We start from the raw sequence: 23,981 nt of genomic DNA, 5'->3' as shown, positions 1-23,981 counted from the left end.
GCTTGCACAGGATAGATTATCATGGAGAGCTGCATCAAACCAGTCTCAGGACTGAAGACCACAACAACAACAACAAAATGTGAATGGACAGTCAGTCACTCTCTAAATCATAATGGTCACGGTTAAGCTCTTCCCAGATATCTCATCAGTCTTACTGTTTTAGTCTATATTGTGGTTATACACTAACGAGTCAAAAAAAGTGGTACACATGCCTCGTATCGTGTAGCTCCCCGTAAGCACGTAGACGAAAAAGAAATGGTTCAAATGGCTCTGAGCACTATGGGACTTAACATCTATGGTCAGCAGTCCCCTAGAACTTAGAACTACTTAAACCTAACTAACCTAAGGACATCACATAACACCCAGTCATCACGAGGCAGAGAAAATCCCTGACCTCTCCGGAAATCGAACCCGGGAACCCGGGCGCGGGAAGCGAGAACGCACGTAGAAGAGCCGGACTAATGTCTGAAGAGTGCTGCAAGGAATTGACACCATGAATCCATCAGGGCGGCCCATAAATCCGTAAGATTACGAGGGGGTGGAAATTCCTTCTGAACAGCTCGTTGCAAGGCATCCCAGATATGCTCAGTAACGGTTATGTCTGGGGAGTTTGGAGGCGAGCGGCAGTGTTTAAACTTAGAAGAGTGTTCCAGGGGCTACTTTGCAGCAATCCGGGACGTGTGTGGCGTCTCATTGTGCTGCTGGAATTGCTCAAGTCGGTCTGAATGCACAATGAACATGAATGGATGCAGGAAATCAGACAGGATGCATACGTACGTGTCACCTGTCAGAGTCGTATCTAGACGTATCTGGGGTCCCATATCACTCCAACTGCACACGCTCCACACCTTTACAGAGCCTCCACCGACTATAACAGTCCCCTGATGACAAGCAGAGTCAATGAATTCATAAGGTTGTCTCCATACCCGTAGACCATCCACTATATACAATTTGAAACTAGACTCATCCGACCAGGCAGCATGTTTCCAGTCATCAACAGTCCAATGTCGGAGGTGACGAGCCTAGGCTCGGCGTAAAACTTTGTGTCGTGCAGTCAGCAAGGCTACACGAATGGGCCTTCGGCTCCGAAATCCCATAACGATGATGTTGCGTGGAAAAGTTCGCACGCTGACACTTGTTGATGGCCTAGCATTGAAATCTGCAGCAATTTGCGGAAGGGTTGCACTTCCGTCACGTTGAACGATTCTCTTCAGTAGTTGTTTGTCCAGTTCTTGCAGGAACTTTTTCCGGCCGCAGCGATGTCGGAGATTTTATGTTTTGCCGGATTCCTGATATTCACGGTACACTCGTGAAACGGTCGTACGGCAAAATCTCTACTTCATCGCTACCTCGGAGACGCTGTGTCCCATGGCTCGTGCGCCGACTATAACACCACGTTCAAACTCACTGAAAGCTTGATAACCTGCCATTGTAGCAGCAGTAACCGAATCTAACAATTGCGCCAGACACTTGTTGTCTTATATAGCCGTTGCCGGCCGCAGCGCCGTATTATGCCTGTTTACATATCTCTTTGTTTGAAAGGACATGCCTATACCAGTTTCTTTGGCGCTTCAGTGTATATTGTGATTATAAATTAGGAGGTGGACAGCTATTCGTAAAATAAAAAATAAAAAAATAAGGAAATGCCCAATCGACATTCAGTATCGGATCACAAAGGAGATCGCTGCAGTAAAATGCTTGCTTTCTGACTTCCTACTGACTGACTTTACCACGCCACTACGCGCTTTCACAATCCTCCTCCGGGCACGGAGAGGAAAAGTGTTCCGTAACTTACAGAAATCAAGGCATTCCCAGACGTCCCCAGTCATGTGGCATAATCTGCCTGAGTTTGATCTTAATAATAATGGCAATTTCAAAATCTGTTGTCATGTATTTCGCACCTTCTCGGGAGTCAATCCAGAGACATTAAAGTTCCTGTAAGTGAAGAAAGCACATGTAGTCTTTCTCCTTTATTTTGTTACCTACCACTACCCACACACTGAAAACCAGAAGCAGCGCACTACAGTGCATTCACCAATTTCTTTGTAAAAAGAAGACTGTGCTCAATACCTCTGTTACATCTACTCTATTATTATCTGGTGGCTGTGGCATGGACAGAAATTTTTCGTAATTTTAAGAAGTCGCAATGGGTCTGGACAGACGCTCAGACCGTACTAACGGCATTTTCTCTCGAGGAGCACTTTTCTTGGAGAGCCATCGTGGGTACTTTGTTGGCACGAGCAGAAAGTAAGCTCAGGTTCATTTACTCTGGACATCAATGGGATTGTGCAATGAAATGTCGGTATATTCACACTAGTCGAAACATCAATGCAATACGTCACTCGTCTTGGTAGTGACCAGTGAAAGAGAGATTGCGAGGGACCGATTGTCTTAAAGTCGCACTGCTAACACCATTAAGGAACCATCAATAGTAGCGGAGTTTATTAATGGCGAAAGAACAGATTAAGTATCGTAGAAATATAAAAATTTACTTGTTCAGAAAAATAAATACTTACAAACATAACAAAAATGTTTAGGAGGCAGCAGATACTATTTTTTTTACCTTATCCACTGCATCTTTGTTTCTTTGTAGTTGCCAATTAACGAAAAATCGCTCATCGCAACTGAGTGTTTCATTGCTGAAACAATTTTTATTAAAAAAGCTCCGGGTCTATTTGGATTGTTATTTTGGCATGGTTTAGGCTTTCTCCACCTACAGTAAATCCTAAATAATTTTTCGCTTTCATGTACTGATTTTCTTCTATGGGAGATCGGTGGAGAGAAAATTATTAAGTCCTCATGCAACTTTCGCAATACGTCACGAAGAGAATGCAAGTGGTAAAATAAGTATAAAACCCAACACTGTAACACGAGTCAGTGAGGCAAGATTAGGTTACTTTCCAATATCAGCAGACGCCGTCACCGATAAATTTTTCTTTCCCAAGAAACGTTGACGGTGACCTGCCGTTCCCTTCCCTTTGCGAATGTTGCCACTTGAAATGTATTGTGCAACGTTTTAATGTTCCGTTCTGTTCTGTTCTGTGACATCGAAACGATCTTTACAGTGTCAGCGCATGTACGCTACACACGCTGCTGTGCCAGCGTGTGTAGAAGTTTCAGCGTGGGACACTTAAGATAGGTCAACCCCAAGAACAGGCTGGGCAAAATAAAAGTGTCCGGAAAAATATTTCGTACAACGTGAAAGGCAACCCAGCTTACACCTTCCGCACCTGGAGTAGATGATGTAACTTGGCTTGCCTATCTTAAGGTGACCAAAACACGTGGGCGTTCAATAAGTAATGCAACATGTGTCTCTTCTAGGCCAGTTTCGGATTAAAAAATTCGGAATTTGTTGTGGGGCAGAGTGGAATATTCCCGCTTCAGTTCTCATAGTTTCATGAAATTCCGATATGTGTCAGCGCTGTACATAGCTTTCAAAGCGGCGTCTGTAACGGAGATGCGATCCAAGCAGAGAGCTGTCACTGAGATTGTTTTGGAGGAAATTCATAGGCGACTGCAGAATGTCTAAGGAGACCAGGCAGTGAACAAAAGCACTTCGAGTCGTTGGGCGAGGGCCTGACATCATCGTAACAACGTCGCACAAGCGTATCTGATCTCCTGCGCACCGGCCGCCGCACACAGTGCAATACTGGAACGTGCAGACACTCTCATTCGAGGTGATGGTAGGATCACAATCAAACATCTCGTTGCACAACTGGACGTCTCTGTTGGTACTGCTAACACAGTCGTACAGCTAATGATGTGTGTCCGCTGGTTTCCTTGTCGCCTAACAGAAGAACATTAAGAGGAACGGAGGACCATCTCTGCAGAGTTGCTTGCACGTTACGAGGCGTATCTTGATTGTTTCTTGTCGAGCATCGTTAGAGCCGATGAGACATGAGTTCATCACATAGACCGAAAACAAACCGGCAATCCTTCGAGTGGCGCTACATTTCCTCTCCTCCGAAGAAAAACTTCAAAGCCGCACCGTCAGCCGGTAATGTCATGGCGACCGTCTTCTGCAACGCTGAAGAGCTTATTCTGTTTGATGCCATCGTTCAAGGTACAGCGATCAACTCTGAAGTGTATTGTGCTACCCTCAGGAAACTGTTCAGCGCAATCGTCACCACAAAAATGCAAACGAGCTTCTCCATCTCCACGACAACGCAAGGCATCACACAAGTCTGCACACCTGAGAGCAGCTCACAAAACTTCATTGGACTGTTCTTCCTCATCCACTGTATAGCACGCGTCTCGCACCTTCCGTTTTCCATCTGTTTGTCCCAATGAAGGATGCACTCCATGGGAAACAGTACGTGGATTTTGGGGAGGTCATTGACGCAGCAAGACATTGCCTCCGACGTCGACCAATAGAGTACAGCTCCTCCCGTAAGGAGGCGTAAGGCCGTCACATGGAATGGCTGTGAGCACTATGGGACTTCTAAGGTCATCAGTCCCGTAGAACTTAAAACTACTTAAACCTAACTAACCTAAGGACATTACACATATTCATGCCCGAGGCAGGATTCGAATCTGCGACCGTAGCGGTAGCGCGGTTCCACAATGAAACCGCTCGGCCACAGCAGCCGGCGGTCTCATGGAACGGAAATTATGTTGAAAAGTAGAGTTTTGTAGCCAAATGAGAGGAGAATAATATGATGTGTTGAATCCTGAATTAAACCAACCTGCTTTCACAAAAAGAAAAATTTTTGCATTACTTGTTGAGCGCCCTTCGCATCTTCCCAGCCCGTTTTATTTTGCCCGCCAGGACAATTTAGACAAACGCGTAACACAGGTATAGTTCGTGTGTTTACCTGTACGCATGAAGTCCATCGTTCTGTGTTCTGCTGTTATAGCGATGACACATTTTGTTCGTGAAGCTATTCAGAAACTGTGGTCTCGCGGTCGCGTTCTCGTTTCCTGAGCACGGGGTCCCGGGTTCGATTCCCAGCGGGGTCAGGGACTTCCACCTGCCTCGAGATGACTGGTGTGCTGTGTTCATCATTCATGAAAGTGGCGAGATTTTACTGAGCAAAGGTTGGGAATTTTTACGAGCACCGATAACCACGCAGTTGAGCGCCCCATAAACCAAACATCATGATCATATTCAGAAACTCACTCTCGCAGCTAGAACAAGTGGATACGGTTTTTATTTATGGGGAATGTCGCTAAACTGTTTGACCAGTGTTTCGATAGTATGCTGAAAGCAATCCTGATAGTGCTGAATTCTCACGATCTGTTCTTACAAACACCATAATAAGACTTCAAGATACTGCATATGTGGAGATTAAACCACAGCAACGAATAAGGACAGCCATTAATGAAATGGATCTAGAAGTTCAGGTATGGTAACATGGTAACACACAATTTATATGTCTGCAAGGGGAAGGTTTAATGTGCAAGAGGCCTAAGAACGCGTGATTCGGCGTTTCTGTGCAAGTTTTTGTGTATAGATGAATCATGCAAACCCGTCTTCACAATACGCGTTATTGGTCATTTCAAGGAATAAGTGGTTACACAATAACCTTGGGCTGTCAATGTTGCGTGCGGGCTTTTAAGGACTCGTATCATTGGTCTCTGTTTTATTGATGGTACTCTAAATTTCTATAAAAGTGTCTACAACTCATACTAGAAATACTGGTGAAGTTGTTGGAAGGCATCCCACTGAACATAAGGCAACCCGTCAGACAGCAACATGACGGCTGTCACACTCATTACGTACAGATAATTGCAGACTTTGTTAACAGAACATTTTCAGTTGGTTGGATCGGTCGTTTGGGAAATACAAAACGGTATTCACTCTCAAGAGACTTGACACCCATGGACTGCAACGCTAACCACCCCCAAAGACATCAAAATCAGTATCGCATGGGTCTGTTGTGTTTGGACTCCAGATGAAATTCAACGTGCAGTATTGTCAAAAAACCGCTTTACAGAAAGTGTCAGTGCTCAAGATTAACATTTTATGATCATCGTAATGATGATAAAACGATCTGTACCTGAATTACATGTTTGCTTACATTTGGTACTGTATACGAGTCCTGTGTGGAACTGTGGTTTGCGTCGCTGATATTTAGTTACTACACATTAGTAAAGGAAAATCTAAGTAGTTCCATTAAAAAAAATCATTGACATAATTCGGCAGCTATAGACCTTAAAAATTACTTGCACATGACAGAAAATTGAGGATATTGTCCGTTATAACTTGGCGAAAGTCGCAGCTCGATACATTTACTTATTGTGGACATACATAGCGAAGCATCCAGAAGGGGAGGAAACGAAATGTAACTTCACAGGTTGAGAGGGGGTGTGATGTTATTTCAATGATTACAACATCGGGTGAAATTTGCAAAGAACTTGGTAGTTAGTGTGAGCCCCTTATCAGTATGGCATTTCACCTCCTCTCGCCAGGATGCATGTACCGATTCAATTGGAAAGGTTGTCCTAAAGCCATCGAATCTGTTGTAGCGGCCCCTTAATGTTAGAGGGCCCGCAGAACCGCCATGCAAGATGGGTTGCCAACCCCTCCTCCCGGAGAGGAACTTCGCCAGTCGACAGAAACAATAACAGACTTTCCAACTTTCTAAATAAACACGGAACTACTTCGCCAGACAACTTGTGACAGTGTTCCACCAATCGGAACTCATGTGACGCATGTAGTACTCCGCCGACATGGCTATATAAGCACGCCTAGACCGCTGAGATTGAACTGAGATTGGATGCAGATATTAGGTATTAGTGGGATGCCAGCTGGGCAAGGAAACTGTAGATTTGAGCGTGGCAGGTAGGTGAGGTGATGGTTGAAAGGAATAGATCTAATGGATAAGTTCAGATTCAGGGAGGGGAAGGCGGTTGAAATTATATTTGTAAAGAGTATGAAGCGCATGGAGGTGGAGGGAAAGTAGGACATGTTGACAGAAACGTACCAGCAGGCCAGGGGTCTCAAGGATGTGGGAGGCTACACAGCGTTGAGACAATGGATGGGAGGTGCAGGTGTTCCAAATAATGAAAGAGAAATTTGATTGCACGATAAAGGAGACAGACAAGGAAGGGTAGATGGATATGGAAGCCAAGTGGAGTGCATGGTGATCTAGGGTTTGGCGGGAGTGATAGGAGAGAGGGTAGATGCACAATGGCACGGGTAACGAGATTTGTACGGGGATTTAGTCGCCATATGCGTCCTGTTAGTAATTTTAATCTTCTGTGGGAATTCTTCTGGATAGTTAGTAAGAGGGGGATTCCATCTTGGTTTTAGACTGACAGTTATGGAAGGTATTTTAGCGTTTTAGTTACGCTGACTGGACGGTTGTGGGCTATGAGGTAGGTATAGGTCTTTTGAATGAAAAGCCCAGGCAGTTTTTTTTTTCTACGATCGTGGCGTGGTTTTCCAGAGATTGATGGAGAAGTACACCGTGAAGTTGTGTGGGTGAAGTTGAAGGAGTCGCTGGAATAGTTGAAGGATAGGTTGAGTGGCGACGTAAACAGTGCCATTAGCAATCAGAGCAGCTACAAAGGTAAACGCGAGGGGTGGTTTTGGGACAACGACTGTGTATATGACTTAAATGAACAGTGATCGGATGGATCCTTGGAGGACTGCATTTGGATGGAAAATACAGGACGGTGTGTTGTTTATCGACATTTAGTGAGAAAGCAGATATTTATGTGGATATATTTGGCTGGAAGTGCACACCAGTGGAGTTTGATGAGGAAAACGGAATACCATACATAATCATCAGCTTTCTCAATATCTAAGGAAAGAAAGAGGGAGGCCGACATTCATTGCGACATTGGTTTTGGAGGTGGTAAAAATGGAAGAGTTGGTCGTCCGTGGAGAAACTGGGATGGAAGCCACACTTGGTGATAATGAAATGGAGGTCATCTTTATAGATATATTGGATAGGAATGTATCCAAGAAACATGCTGACGACTGAGATAAGACTGATGTGTCGGGAGGAAGAGAGGTCATTGGTTGGTTCACTGTGTTTGAGGAAAAGAAGAATTTTTCAGATTTTCCTCGGCTAAGGATAGAATTCGGTATGTAGGATGTAAGATGATAGGATTTACAGAGGGGCTAAAGTCCGTTCCTTAATGTGGCGGTGTGTAATGAAATCATGGCTAGGTCTGTGTCGTGCTTTTTTGTAACTGTTGCTTTAATATAGTGTGCTGTGATGGGTGGAGTCCAAGTACTGGAAGTTGGCAGCGAGCTGAGTGTCGTGGTGCCAGTGTGTTCGCGGACATAATGGGTCAGGAAGCGTTAGAAATTGATTGTCAAGGTTGGCGAAAGTGTCATCTTAGGTAGGATACGAAAATGTTGGCTTTAATCAGGTCATCAGTTGCTGTGGAGGAGTGTGTCGATGCGAGTACAGTCAATAAGTTACTGTGTCAGAATTTGAATGGTGTGTGAGTTACTGTGTCAGCGTGAGAACAGTATACATGGAGTAACAAAATGGTATGACCAACCTTTCCTCACATGTAGAGGAAAAAGTATGTTGCATGGACATGTAAATGGAAGAGCTTTACTTCCGTATTAGAACTCAGTGGCTACAAATGGTACAAAAATGGTTCAAATGGCTCTGAGCACAATGGCACTTAACAGATGAGGTCAGCAGTCCCCTAAAACTTAGAACTACTTAAACCTAACTAAGCTAAGGACATCACACACATCCATGCCCGTGGTAGGATTCGAACCCGCGACCGTAGCGGTCACGCGGTTCCAGACTGAAGTGCCTAGAACCGCACGGCCACACCGGCCGGCAAATGGTACAGATACGGCAATTCCTCATGTAGCACTCTCCAGACAGTTACGTGATAAACTTCACTTGTTGGAGCTAAAGAAGTTCCTCTTGATGTCGTCGTCCTTCCTGCCCCCCCCCGGTTGTGAGTAGTAGGAGGCCTAAACGTCCCATGTTCCCTAAGAAGATGATCATTTGCCTCTAACGTTCTCCTACCGGGTCATCGTCGTTCTGGAAATCTTTCCCGATACACCGATACAAACGTCGATCGCCTCGGCTATTACCATCTGCTGATCCGTGCAGCAAATGGGGATCTGACAACTCCACATTTGAATACACTTCCATTGCACTGTGCCGAAAATCAAGTCCGTGATAAACACTAAACAACTGATGCTACATGCCTTATTCTAGTAGAGCAAAGAAGTTAGTCTACGAAGTATCGCCTCAGCTGCATGACTGGATTCGGTGATTTCCTGTTAGAAAGTTCACACTTCGTAGTAACTAAGGGAAAGTCACCGAATAAAACGGAAGTAATATCTGGCGTTCCCCAAGGAAGTGTTACAAGCCCTCTGCTGTTCCTGATGTACATAAGTGACATACGAAACAATTTGAGCATACCTCTTAGATTCTTTGCAGAAGATGCAGTCTTTTATCGTCTCGTAAAGTCATCAGATGATCAAAACTAATTGCAAAATGATTTAGACTCGACATCTGTATCATGCGAAAGTGGCAATTGACTCTAAATAATGAAAAGTGTGAAGTCATCCACATGATTACTAAAAGATATCCGCTAAATTTCAATTACACGATAAACGGCACAAATCTGAAGGCTTTAAATTCAGCTAAGTACTAGGGATTACAATTTCAAATAACGTAAACTGGGACGATCACATAGATAATTTTGTGGGTAAAGCAAACCGAAGACTGCGATTTAATGGCAGACCACTTAGAAAACGCATGTCTGCTACAGAGACTGCTTACACCATGCACGTCCGCCCTCTTCGGGAGTATTGTTGTGCGTTGTGGGATTCCAATCAGATGCAACTGACAGGGACTTCGAAAAAATTCAAAGAAGGGCAGTTCGTTTTGTATTTTCAAGGAACAGCGGAGAGAGTGCCACGGACATGGTGCGTGAATTGCAGTGGCAATTATTAAAACAAAGGCGTTTCTCGTTGCGGGTGGATCTTCTCGCGAAATTTCAGTCACCAACTTTCCCCTTCGAATGGGAAAATATTTTGTTGGAGCTCATCTACGTAGGGAGAAACGATCATCATGACAAAATAGGAGGAATCAGAGTTCGCACAGTAAGATATAAGTTTCCGCTTTTCCCGCGCGCCGATAGGGGGCGGAATGGTAGAGAAATAACTTGACGGTGGTTCAATGACTCCTCTGGCAGCCACATAATTGTGAACTGGAGACTAATCATGTAGATGCAGATATCAACACAAGCAATGAAGGGAGACACTAGTCTACATTAACTACGTTCGATTGGAATAACTAACCCTGGTAGTGAACCTACGAAATACAACTTATTGTATATTCTAACCAAACATAACCCAGAGGGTATTTTGAACATTTCATGTAAGAAAATGTTTCATGTAATGCTGATGCAGTCTGCTTCTGTCTGTTTCTCATGATTAATGTTATGAGAAAAAGTATAAAATGAGCTCTAAGACGGGAATAAAGCGTATCCAGACTTATGTCCATGTAACATACTTTGTCCATCTGTGTGTGAGGAATGTTCCCTGAAACTTTGGCCATAGCTTCTTGTTACTCTCTCGACGATAATACACTGATGAGCCAAAACATTATGAGCCCCTGCTTAATAGCTTGTCTGTCAATCTTTGGAACATAGTATATCATTACCTGTGCGTCTGAGGGTTCCGGCATTTTTTTGGTACGTACGTGGAGACATGTGGCATCATATGTCTACGCACAGGTCACGTAATTCGCACAAATAACTGGCCTAACACCGACCCAGGTGGGCTCCATAGAAGTAGGTGAATTTGGTCGCCGAGACATCAACATGATTTCACAATACTACGCCTCAAACCGCTGTAGCACGATTCTTGCTCCGAAACTGCTGAAGGGTGACATCGCCTACGGGGAAGACATCAAACATGAAGGGATGCAAGTCGTTCGCAGCTGTCAGCGTGTCTTCGATTACTACCACAGGTCCCATGCAAGCGCAATAGAAGGTCTCACTTAGCATAATAATACTCCCACCAACCTGTGTCCGTGGAGTTGTACGTTTCTAGCCGCCGTTCACCGCGATGGCGGTGTTTGTGGAGACGACCATCAACCTACAGCAGCAAAAATGTGGTTCACCTGAGGAGCCCTCACGTTTCAATTGATCGACGATCGAATCCCGATGGTCCCGTGCCCACTGCAATCGTAATTCACTATGTTGTTCGATCAACATGTGAACACGTGTGGGTGGTCTCCCGCGAAGCTCTATGTTTAACAATATAGGATGAACGGTGTGCTCCGAAACACTTGTGCGTGCACCAGCGCCGTGCTCTTTCGGCAGAGATGTCACAGATAGCCATGTATCCCACTTTACATAGCAGAGGAGCCGCCGAATGTCAACTTCAGTGCAGAGCAGTGGAAGTCCAATCATTAAGTCCAGTCATATAGCGTCTAGTGTTAGTTTCACTGTCCTTCTACCTTTTCCCGTAGATGCTCACGACAGTAGCACGTGAGCATTCGGCCATCCTCGCCGTTATCGAGACACTCGTTCAAAAACTCGGCGTATTAATAGTCTCCCCTTTGTCAAAGGCGCTTATCTGAATGGATTTCCCACTTTGCAGCCCATAACCCCGTCCGTGTCTGCTCCACTTACACACCTTTGTTACCACTTGACTCCATCAGGCGGCCTCGAACGTCGCGGTGGGCAGTGGTCGTAATGTTTCGGCTTATCACTGTACAATCTCTAAGTCACCGTGCCGGCGCGAGCACAGTGCGTGAGTTTGCGTGTCGGCGCTTGCAAGTTACTGTGTCGGCGCGGGCAGCCGGAGTGCGAGCGGGCGTGTTGCAGGAGCTGGCGCACAAGCTGAGCCGCAGCTTCGACATGAAGGAGGAGCAGCAGATGCTGGAGGGCGAGGCGGCCGCCGTGCGCAGGCACCAGTCCATGCAGCGCCTCTCCAGGGCCGACCTGCTCGACGCCAGGCATCACGAAGACGTGGTGAGTACCCCCGCACACCGCACCTCACCTAAACACTAGCCAATTTAGACGTGACAGCATCTAAATTACTCCTAGAAGACAGGGTTCAGTCCTTGTGGCATGGAGACCAACAGCCTCTGTAACAAGCTCCACCCGAACCCCTCGCCTCTCCTGTCTGTGACATACGCGGATCCGTGGTTCAGTTCTCGAGAAGAGTCAGAGTCCGTTATTGTCAACCTCCCAAAACATAATTCGTTGGCATTCCACTTACAAGGTGCTGATGACGCCTAAGCTTTTATTATCAATGAGAGCTCACCGTTCCGTCTTTAATACTCGCTCTGGTAGGAAAGCTACCTAGAGGTATGAGATTTTTACTCTGCAGCGGAGTGTGCGCTGGCAGGGGTGAAGCTGTGAGGACGGGTCGTGAGTTGTGCTTGGGTAGCTCATTCGGTAGAGCACTTGCCCGTGAAAGGCAAAGGTTCCGATTTCGAGTCTCGGTCCGGCACACAGTTTTAATCTGCCAGGAAGTTTCATAACTAGAGGTAGATTAGTCGATTATCTAACGTGTTGAAGCGTAATTATATTTGTGCGTGTGTATGTATGTGTGTGTGTGTGTGTGTGTGTGTGTGTGTGTGTGTGTGTGTGTGTAAATGTGAATGAATGATCTGTGTGTAATGTAATTGTTGTATGAAATTGTCTTTTAAACAGAAAACGGTTAATTATTTTTATCACAGATCTACTTACAATGTTTTAAACTGTAAAAATGTTAGCAGAAACTTATTACACTCAACACTTCGGAGTGCTAAATAACTGATTATAATTATTTTCTTTTATTGAAGTTACGTTGTTGTTGTTGTTGTGGTCTTCAGTCCTGAGACTGGTTTGATGCAGCTCTCCATGCTACTCTATCCTGTGCAAGCCTCTCCATTTCCCAGTACTTACTGCAACCTACATCCTTCTGTATCTGCTTATTGCATTCATCCCTTGGTCTCACTCTACAATTTTTACCTTCCACGCTGCCCTCCAATACTAAGTTGGTGATCCCTTGATGTCTCAGAACATGTCCTACCAACCGATCCCTTCTTCTAGCCAAGTTGTGCCACAAGCTCCTCTTCTCCCCAATTCTGTTGAATACCTCCTCATTAGTTATGTGATCTACCCATCTAATCTTCAGCATTCTTCTGTAGCACCACATTTAGAAAGTAAAAGTAAAAGTATTTATAGTTGATGGATCGGAATAAAAGTGGTACAACTCTTAGACAATTTAGTTAGCTTCGTTGGAAACAAAGAATCATGCCAATCGGTTCAGTAGATTTGAATTTACCATACCGCGCGATAAAATGAAAGCCATTTTGAGAAAAACGCGTTTGAAGTTGTGACTACATATAAATGCAATATTATGCAACGTACGTTCAATCTGCTACTCCGGGTCCATAAAGTAGTCCTTTCTCTTCCTCATAGAGGGCGTTCTGCTCGATCTGGGCCATCCTGCGCTGCTCCAGAGCCGCTCGCACGGCCGGCGACAATCGGTTTTCGGCCGCTTGAATCCGGTGGTCGTTCGAATAGAGTCCCAAGGTGACGTCCATCGTTGTTATGATCTACATAATCGCTGAATATTCTTCTTTGATGCTGCTCACTGCCAGGAAAGTCGCAATCTCCACACAGTCTTAACACCAGAATGCAAATGCTTGGGGGTTAACTTCCAAACATACGCGTTCAAACTTTCATTTGAATTTTGTGTGTTTCCTCCCAAGCACCGGAACAATAACTCGTCCTCTGAAAGAAAAAAAAAAACTGGTGCGTCAAAAAGGCAGGTCCATTTTTTTGTTCAACCGCGAATAACAAACATTTCCGTTCCGTATTCTGAAAAACCGTTTCAGGGGTGGATTCCAAACACTTTTATGGATCCAAAAATGGAACTTAAAAAATCGATTTTTTGAACCAAAAGATAGTAAACCTCCCCTTAAAGAGATAATAGGAATAAAATCACATTACTGTGTACATTTTTCTTTACGTTAGTTAACAGTGAATACCATCCTTGAAACAATGAACGTACTATTTGTACTGTGTATTACAAAACTTGCTGAAACTGACAGCCATCAACGTAAGTGCAAGCATGACAACGGCGCACAAGGTTCTGACGCGCCCCGACAAATATCCGTGGTGTGTTTCGAATCACATCACAGGCAGCTACAATTCTGGCAACTAATGTTATTTCCGTACGACTGGCGTCTCATACAAGTGACTTTAGACATCCCAATAAGAAATAACCAAGGGGATTCAACTCAAGTGACGTCGTAGGCCATGGAGTAGTACCTCCCCTTCCAATCCAGCTACCAGGAAATACATTACCGTTACTGCTCCATCAAAAATGGTTCAAATGGCTCTGAGCACTATGGGACTTAACATCTGAGGTCATCAGTCCCCTAGAACTTAGAACAACGTAAACCTAACTAACCTAAGAACATCACACACATTCATGCCTGAGGCAGGATTCAAACCTGCGACCGTAGCGCTCGCGTGGCTCCAGACTGAAGCGCCTAGAACCGCTCGGCCACTCGGGCCGGCACAGCTCCATCGTATTATACTATACGTCTCTGAATAGCATGAATAATCAGTGGGTCTGTCGTTGATTCATAACACGCTCTGTCATGGGACAATATACGTACGATACAACAGAGCCACCTTATGGCCGGCCAGTGTGGCAGAGCGGTTTTACAGGCGCTTCAGTCTGGAACCGTGCGACCGTTTTGGTCTCAGGTTCTAATCCTGCCTCGGGCATGGATGAGTGTGATGTCTTTAGGTTCAAATGGCTCTGAGCACTATGGGACTTAACTGCTGTGGTCATCAGTCCCCTAGAACTTAGAACTACTTAAACCTAACTAACCTAAGGACATCACACACATCCATGCCCGAGGCAGGATTCGAACCTGCGACCGTAGCAGTCGCGCAGTTCCGGACTGTGCACCTTAACCGCTAGACCACCGCGGCCGGCATGTCTTTAGGTTAGTTAGGTTTAAATAGTTCTAAGTTCTAGGGGACTGATGACCTCCGATGTTAAGTCCCATAGTGCTCAGAGCCATTTGAACCATTTCAAGAGCCACCTTATGGAAGTAAAGTAAACAAAACGTGCATCATGATTTCCTGTTAATCAGGCTCGTCTTACTTGTTTCCATATAGGAAATAAAGAATGTAGTTGTAAATAAACACCACAGTACCTGTAAACTTGTACGCATGTTAGTTGCAAATAAGCTGGAAAACAGTAATTCTAGACAAAGCGGTAGCCATGTTTACTTCCATATCTCCTTAAGCTGGCTTCTACAACCCCAGGTTCCCCATCTCAAATTGTTCAACGGAGCATTCTCAATGTCCTGTTACATTCTTGTACACTCTTACGGAAACAGCCCGTATATGAAATGGGGACCAATAACACCTTCAAATTATAGCAGTGAAATATATGAGATGTTTTAAACTTATAATGGTAAATTACTTAATTGTTTGCGAAACCAAAACTGTTTTTATTCGGAAATAATTGGAAAGTGGTTGCTGTAGCACCCTGTCACAATGGAATGGAATAATTGTTACATAAATTACTTACATCAGTCCTTTGTGTAGCACCTTAGCATAACTTTCAAGGAATTGCAGTTCAGAGGATTGCCACATATGAAAAACATTCGTCCGAAAACTTCAGAAGTACATGTGTCTTGCAGTTGATTTAAGTACTGTAGTAGCATAAAATTCTGATAACTTTAACAATGTTCTCTACGGTATACATACCATTATCAGTATTTCACGTTGCAGTAGGATTATAAGTCAGGTCTGCAGGCTGCGACTTTTCGAGCATGTAAATTGGGCCAATGCTGTGTCTTTCCGCGTACGTTCGGGAAAGTCAGCATTCCGTTATATTTTTCTTGGTGGAGGGTCTTTCCCTTTCTGTCTTGCCTTACTCAGCTTTCCACGGATTGCCGGTTCCAAGTATCTACTCACGAAGCACATCAGGTTTGTCGTTGGCAGTGAGCGGCCGCCGTTACCTGCCTGGAATTTTTTCCGCAGCCACTCAGACCACAAACAAATCACGTGAGTTAGCGACTGAAAAGTATCCCATGTTACGCGTGTCTGAAGTTTTTGGGATTCCTTGCCATTTTCACGACGCTTCGTGTTTCTCTACTTTATTCTCCAAAACTTAGCTCATAAATTTGGAAACTGATATATGTAAAAATGTGAACACTTTTAATAAAAATTATTTTTGGAGCAGGGAGGTGGAAAGGAGGAGGCGAGATGACCTCCATGAAACCCCACACGGCATCCGCAAAGGGTTTGTGGAGCAGCCTGTTCCTTAACGGCAGCTGGCTCCCGCTCTCTCTGAGCAATCGTAGGGACAAAAGCACGTGGCCTTGTGTGAAACTGCCAGTCATTCATCTTACGACAGGTAACAGCTGTGGTAAGCGTGGTGTGGCCTGCAGCGGGCGCTCCTTACGAGTTACTAGACGCCAACTACTGGCATAGCCTCGATAACTGCTCTCAACAGGTGGCACAGTGTAAATACCAAGTTGGCCTCCTGTAAGGTGTCAGGCAAATCCAACACCTTCCATGAAAACCCTGACATAATAAGGAAATCCAGTAGTATGTCACATAGCTTCGAATAAATCGTGACATTAAATTAATCAAAGTAATAGGAGTAACGAGTGAGCAAATGGAATACCACAGACTAACACAAGAATGCCTAAATGCATGTCATACCTTCCCACCGTGAGGCAGACGCATTTCCGAGGGGAGAAACGAGAACAGAAGCCGAGAGCAGAACCGTGTTAAGCTAGAAGGCCCTACAATAAGGGACGGACTGGACACCCACGTCGCCAGCTAACCACTAGGGTCACACAACCCGCACGTTTTAGTGGGAGACTTTTTTGCGTCTCTGTTACGTCAAGGGCCACCCCCCAGCCCCTGTTAAAAGCTAGAGCCCTCCAGAAAAACAGTATAGATCTTACGATAACACAAAAAGGGCCACTACCACCCGCAAGCTTTAGCGTGAGACTTTTTCGCGTGTCTGTTACATTAGGACCACCCCCCAGCCCAAGTTGAAAGCTACAGCCCTCCAGAAGAACAGTATAGATCTTACGATAACGCTAAAAGATCCACACCAGCTGCAGGTTTTAGCGTAAGACTTTTTCGCGTCTCTGTTACGTTACAAACTTTAAAAACATTGCCCCACCACGAAAAGTATAACGTTTCTCATAGGATAGACAGAATTTTTGTAGGCGAAGCTTAAGGTTAACATTGAGACCCTGATTGGTCAGATGAAAACACAGCCAGATAGTTTTTTTTTAAACCAACTAAGGTAAATTGTAGTAAGGAGAAGTTAGGAGAGAGTTGCTTCCGAGAGGGCGAGCTGGACGGAGCTGCGCCGGCCGCCGCCCCCTTGACGAACACCGACAAGGTAATGAACGCACACGATGCCGCATAACAGCGCATAAAGCTTCACTCAGAACTGCAGAAGTCTCATCTGTTACACCCCCTTTTTTGCGTAATACTAGTGTCGATCGTTAATTAAATCTCATGGTGTTCACATTTGCCACTTGAAGTAAAAATCTGAAACGCGATGATTTCTCTGTTATATAATTATTGAGAAGCCACATCAGCCACTGTAATTTACGAAAAGTTAGGTAAGTAATTAAAGATAATTGAGGGTCACTGTAGACCATTTTGATAGTTTTTCTCTTTTGTGAAACTTAATTTAAACCTAGATTATAGATGTGATATGGCATAGGCCATCCTTCGATCCATTGTAGAACTTGGAAACCCATTCAGGGAATATTCCTTCACATTTTTGTTGAACGCAGTTGGTTTTCACCATCCTGCATTAAAACATTTTCTTTTATCAATAGTGCAATTTATAAACGGTGTTTTGTGAGTAGAATAAAATTTCCAATGGCAAACTTAACTGCTTTTTCGACGTTATTTTACCAGCTAACTAAAAATAGGAAAGCCTTGAACCCCTTCCACTAAATGTAGTTAGTATTAAGAATCTTTTACAGGGAGTGCATTGGAGCTGATGCTGAGATCATTTAGTATTTGGTTATATCATCGCTAGTCTCACTGAACTCTTCTGAATTCTACATGTCATGTGTAGTCTGGCGTCTCCTTACCAGCAACAGGTCCCAGGTTCAAACTAGTCAATTCCCTAAAAAACACATTCAGAACGTCGTTGCGCGAAAGTGGTAGGGAGACACGATATAGGACAAACAGACACCACCATGAATGTTTAGACTCCTCTACTGATGACTTCGTTGTTCACTGAAAGCATAAGTCGCCGAATCTTGCAGAGCTGCATGAAAGCAATTTGGAAATTTGACAGTGGCTCAATGCTACTATAAAGAACGTTCGATGTTTTGCAATAACTTCTGCCTTTACTAGCTACAAAGCACCAGAAAACGAAAAATTGCATGTACATTATGATAAGCGCAATGAGCTATATCTTGAAATTGTTTAGAGAGTAACACGCAGGAGAATATATATAATACGTAAGGAACAGACAGCCCTTAATCAGTTTGAGTTTGTTAACGCCGGCCGGCCGCGGTGGTCTAGCGGTTCTAGGCGCTCAGTCCGGAACCGCGCGACAGCTACGGTCGCAGGTTCGAATCCTGCCTCGGGCATGGATGTGTGTGATGTCCTTAGGTTAGCTAGGTTTAAGTAGTTCTAAGTTCTAGGGGACTGATGACCTCAGAGGTTAAGTCCCATGGTGCTCAGAGCCATTTTTGAACAAAACTCGTGGTCCTAAGTGAGGAAAAACTTAGTCATAAACCAAAGAACAATAGAAAGGGTAAAATAGTATATATACCATGGAACCATTATAAATGAATATTCGGTTAACTTGCAAGGAAGGAAGATTCGCATCGGGAAAGCAAGAATCGTGTTTCAGAAAATGAGTGCCATTTTCAAAAGCCAGAACGTAACTCTAAGAACAAAAATCAAACTTTTGCACTGTAATGTATACTCCGTCCTCTTCTATGGGCTTCAGCCCGGAACCGCGCCACTGCTACGATCACAGGTTTGAATCCTGCCTCGGGCATGTATGTATGTGTTGTCCTGATGACCTCGGGTGTTAAGTCCCATAGTGCTCAGAGCCATTTGAACCAGTTGTTCGTGATCGTACTCTAGTGACTCGCACACGTAGAGCCTGAGCAATACGGTGTTTACCTCGTGCAGACTGCAGCGATAAGGGCGGCCGTGGTCGCGTATGGCGTGTGCTAGCAGCAGATGCATTGACACCTAGCGATCCTACTGAACTACCAATTCTACTCTGGCCTTGACTGGATATAGAGTCGTAAACTGTCCTTAGTTTTCGTGAGGTGAAAAAATTATGTTTTTCGTTGGCTAAATCAACTAGCTGAGAAGGCTCGATAAGGCTAAGCGAAGTGTTCCGCAGAACCTACCTAGCGGATCGCATAGCTAATAATCTCCAATATGGAGATACTGAGAGATATCAGAGCCTCGTGAACACACGCAAGCGTTCACAACAAGATGTGTCTTTTGGAACCACGTCAGAGCGGGATGCACTCCGTCCGGCACACAGTGCTTCTACGACAAGAGTGTCCAGAATAAGTCACTTGTAATTGCTTATATTATTGGAGACTTCCCCCACCATGGCATGGGTTCGCCTCCTGCCACAACTAGTGTCAGCCATCGCGAGCATTTGCTGCAATTTAAGTCATTTCTTTGCCCAATGAGGTTTTAGACACAAACCGAGACGTACGCTAGTTTTTCCCGAACCAATGAGTGTTCGCCATTCTTTCATCTAGTAATGAGTTCTACCCAAATAGGAGCTTTGCACTCGGACTTTATTCATTGTTCACGCCCCTATCACGTGATATTTGGATGTTTACAAAAATACCAGTGACTCACGCTGCTGTGCTCCTTCCTGCATCCAGATGGGCCTTTCTTAAGTTAAAAGGCTTTCGCAGAGCACATGTGAATCTCACGCCCTGTACATGTGAGTGTCATGTGAATTTTTCTTTATGTCAAGTTGATGACGCACTTTCTGCATTCGTACGTTTCCATGTACGCGGAAGGCCTGTGTTCTCCTTTGATACTACCCAAATGAATCCTCTGCTGCGTTAACATGTTTACTTCAGCGCTGGTGTGAGTCAGAAGACTCACCCAACCGTTACTCACTTTTGTGCCATTATCTCTGTCAAAAATGTCCGGTGCTGTTGGTGCGTAACGTCCCTGGTTGATATCCCGTGGCGAGGCTTCGCTTGTTTATGGCTTTCCTAAGTTGAGTTCCATGTCACTGTGCTTGGGTAGGCAGGGAAACTCCACTTACACATCAGTCCACTGCTACAGCAATGCTACTTATCTGTGAACATGCAAATAAGACGGATTTTGAATGCAGAGTCTCGCGGCGATAACACTGAATAAAATGTTCTCGGGTTTCCAACCGCATCAATTGGTTAAAACTACACGAGCTTTCGGCCAAGCACTCCCTGGCCGTTGTCAAGCGATATGACTGCCAGTGGGCTGTTGGTGCGCCCTTATATACGCTAGCTGCCGGCTGTGACGTCACTGGTGCCCGTGACATTGCCATATATGAGCATGTGTTGAGTCGGCGTTCGATGTGCCCTCTTCAACCGCGCTATCGCTGGATCCCAAGCAGCGCTGAGCTGTAAGCCACCGTCTCTATTCAGGGTGTTTGTGGTAATTTTTATTTCAATAGCTTCCTGTATTAAACTGTCCCAGAAGCCGTGAGTGCGAGCCACGACAGATGTATCGTCAAAATTTATGCGTGACCGTTTTTTAACGCATGCTCAACGCAGATTTCTCTGGATAGTGTAGGCGATAATACCTCCCATGGTCTTTCCTGCGTTGCTCCACAGTGCGCGCTGTTCGTCCGATGTACTTCTGGCCACACTCACAAGGTATTTCGTAGACTCCAGGTGTTCTGAGACCTACTGCGTCTTTAACTGGTCTCAGTAATTGACGGATTTTCGTTGGAAGCCTGAAGATCGATTTGATGTTGTGTCTTTTCAACAGGCGGCTTATCTTGCCCGACACAGAGCCACAGAATGGCCGATATTACTCTTGCACGATGCATCAATGTTTGTAATACTGTGCGCCTCTGTGCTGGATGATGATGGCTGGTGGCGTGCAGGTACAGCTCTGTGTAGGTGGGTTTCCTGTAGACGCTGTGGCCGAGGCATCCATTTCGTTTACGGTGGACAAGGACGTAGAGGAAGTTCAAAGCATTATCCTTTTCCACCTCCATGGTGAACTGGATATTACTGTTGATGCCATTGAGGTGTTCCAAAAACTCGTCTAATTTCTCGCGTCCGCGTGGCCAAATGACGAACGTGTCGTCAACGTATCGAAAGAAACACTTAGGCTTCAATGGCGCAGTGTCTATGGCAATATCCTCAAAATTTCCATGAACAGGTTTGCAACAGCTGGAGCCAACGGGATACCCACTGCTACGCCGTCTGTCTGATCGTAATACTGGCCGTTGTACACGAAGCTGGATGACGTAAGAGTGTGCCTAAATAGCTCGACCACGTCACTTACAAAGTACTGGGAAATTAGATCCAGAGAATCTTTGATAGGCACATTCGAAAACAGCGCCACTACATCAAAACTGACTATGATATCGTCCTCACTAAGGCGTAGACGGTTGATTCTGCTGATAAATCCTGCTGAGTTTTTTATATCATGTTCGCAGTGCCCCACATGTAGAGCGAGGAGCTTGGCCAAGTACTTCGCCAGCTTGTATGTTGGAGAACCTATTGTGGACACAATAAGGCGAAATGGCGTCCCGTCCTTGCGTATCTTCGGTAAACCATAAGCAGTAGGTGGTCTAGGCGCCTGCGGGAGAAGATTCTTAATCACACTGTCTTCCACTGAAGATCGCTTACTATTCTTGATGTCGGGTCAGGTGGGAGCTTCCGATAAGTATCTTCGTTCAGTAGCGCACAAATCTTCGTATCATAGTCCTCGAACTCCATCATTACGGCGGCACTGTGCTTGTCAACGGGAAGTACCACAATGCTTTCATCATTACGTAGTGCTTGAAGGCCGTTGCGCTCAGTCCTGGTCATGTTGGATGCTGGTAACTTCAGCTTTGTCAGTATACCGCTGGTTTCTCGCCGTATTTCGTCCGCTGTTTCATGTGGGAGCTTGTGGACTGCCTGTTCAACACCGCTTATTATTTCACAGACAGGAATGTCCCGCGGTGAAGGTGCGAAATTAAGTCCTTTCTTAAGTGCACAAACACCCTGAATAGAGACGATGGCTTACAGCTCAGCGCTGCTTGGGATCCAGCGATCGCGCGGTTGAAGTGGGCACATCGAACACCGACTCAAAACATGCCCCTATATGGCAATGTCACGGGCACCAGTGACGCCACAGCCGGCAGCTAGCGTATATAAGGGCACACCAACAGCCCACTGGCAGTCATAACACTTGACAATGGCCAAGGAGTGCTTGGCCGAAAGCTCGTGTAGTTTTAACCAATTGACGCGGTTGGAAACCCGAAAACATCTTATTCAAGATGGATTTTATTAGTATCGAGTTCATGTCAGTCACATATGTATTAATTACTAAGCAAAGTACGGCTTGTGGGGTATCAAATTCATTCGCTTGATGAGTAGAATCGATTTATTGATATAAAAATTATGTTAAGTGGTAAATATTATCCTGCCATCTTACAGATTCATAACTTAAAGTTGGTTCTAGAAACTTTCTAAGTAGACGTTCATGGGATAGTTGGCGTCTATGTGCCAGTTCAGTTCCTCCATCATCCTTATGGCAGTCTCCTAAGGGTAAAACAAACATATGGCCATCCTTGTTTTCCTTCTTTGTACCCATTGAATATCCCTTGTTAGTCCTATTTGGTGCAGGTCCCACACACTTGAGCAACAGTGAAAGAATAGTTTTCTATTGCTCATAGAAGAATGTAAAAACTCATTATCTCTTTTTATGTATGTATCATTCAGAAAACAGAACGATAGAACCAGAGGAAACAGGGTACACACAAAAGTGGAGAAGCGACCGTCTTCAAAAGTAGATTTTTCACTAACGAAGAGAGAAGAAAATTGTAACACTCCTATATATACAACAGCTCCCTATATATAAAATAGCTTCCAGGACACAGATTCATATGTAGATAATGTAGATAAAATACCGAACATACACTCCTGCTGATCAGTAAGTTGGAGAATGAAACCTGTTGTTGTTGTTGTTGTCTTCAGTCCTGAGACTGGTTTGATGCAGCTCTCCATGCTACTCTATCCTGTGCAAGCTTCTTCATCTCCCAGTACCTACTGCAACCTACACCCTTCTGAATCTGCTTAGTGTACTCATCTCTCGGTCTCCCTCTACGATTTTTACCCTCCACGCTGCCCTCCAATGCTAAATTTGTGATCCCTTGATGCCTCAAAACATGTCCTACCAACCGATCCCTTCTTATAGTCAAGTTGTGCCACAAACTTCTCTTCTCCCCAATCCTATTCAATACTTCCTCATTAGTTACGTGATCTATCCACCTTATCTTCAGTATTCTTCTGTAGCACCACATTTCGAAAGCTTCTATTCTCTTCTTGTCCAAACTAGTTATCGTCCATGTTTCACTTCCATACATGGCTACGCTCCAAACAAATACTTTCAGAAACGACTTCCTGATACATAAATCTATATTCGATGTTAACAAATTTCTCTTCTTCAGAAACGCTTTCCTTGCCATTGCCAGTCTACATTTTATATCCTCTCTACTTCGACCATCATCAGTTATTTTACTTCCTAAATAGCAAAACTCCTTTACTACTTTAAGTGTCTCATTTCCTAATCTAATTCCCTCAGCATCACCCGATTTAATTTGACTACATTCCATTATCCTCGTTTTGCTTTTGTTAATGTTCATCTTATATCCTCCTTTCAAGACACTGTCCATTCCGTTCAACTGCTCTTCCAAGTCCTTTGCCGTCTCTGACAGAATTACAATGTCATCGGCGAACCTCAAAGTTTTTACTTCGTCTCCATGAATTTTAATACCTACTCCAAATTTTTCTTTTGTTTCCTTTACTGCTTGCTCAATATACAGA

At 44.6% G+C, this 23,981-nt stretch overlaps 1 protein-coding gene across 1 annotated transcript in view; it reads left to right on the top strand.

Annotated features, from left to right (window-relative positions):
* LOC126272462 (whirlin-like) overlaps positions 1–23,981 on the top strand; it is a 192,213-nt gene that overhangs the window by 55,027 nt on the left and 113,205 nt on the right. The window contains exon 3 of the mRNA XM_049975340.1: positions 11,770–11,916. Coding sequence (XP_049831297.1) covers positions 11,770–11,916 — 147 coding nt within the window. The remainder of the gene's footprint in view (positions 1–11,769; positions 11,917–23,981) is intronic.

The sequence above is a fragment of the Schistocerca gregaria genome, chromosome 5 (assembly GCF_023897955.1).
Source record: "Schistocerca gregaria isolate iqSchGreg1 chromosome 5, iqSchGreg1.2, whole genome shotgun sequence".
Classification (NCBI taxonomy): Eukaryota; Metazoa; Arthropoda; class Insecta; order Orthoptera; family Acrididae; genus Schistocerca; species Schistocerca gregaria.
The sequence above is the reverse complement of the archived record's forward strand: the minus strand, read 5'-3'. Positions and strand labels throughout refer to the sequence as shown.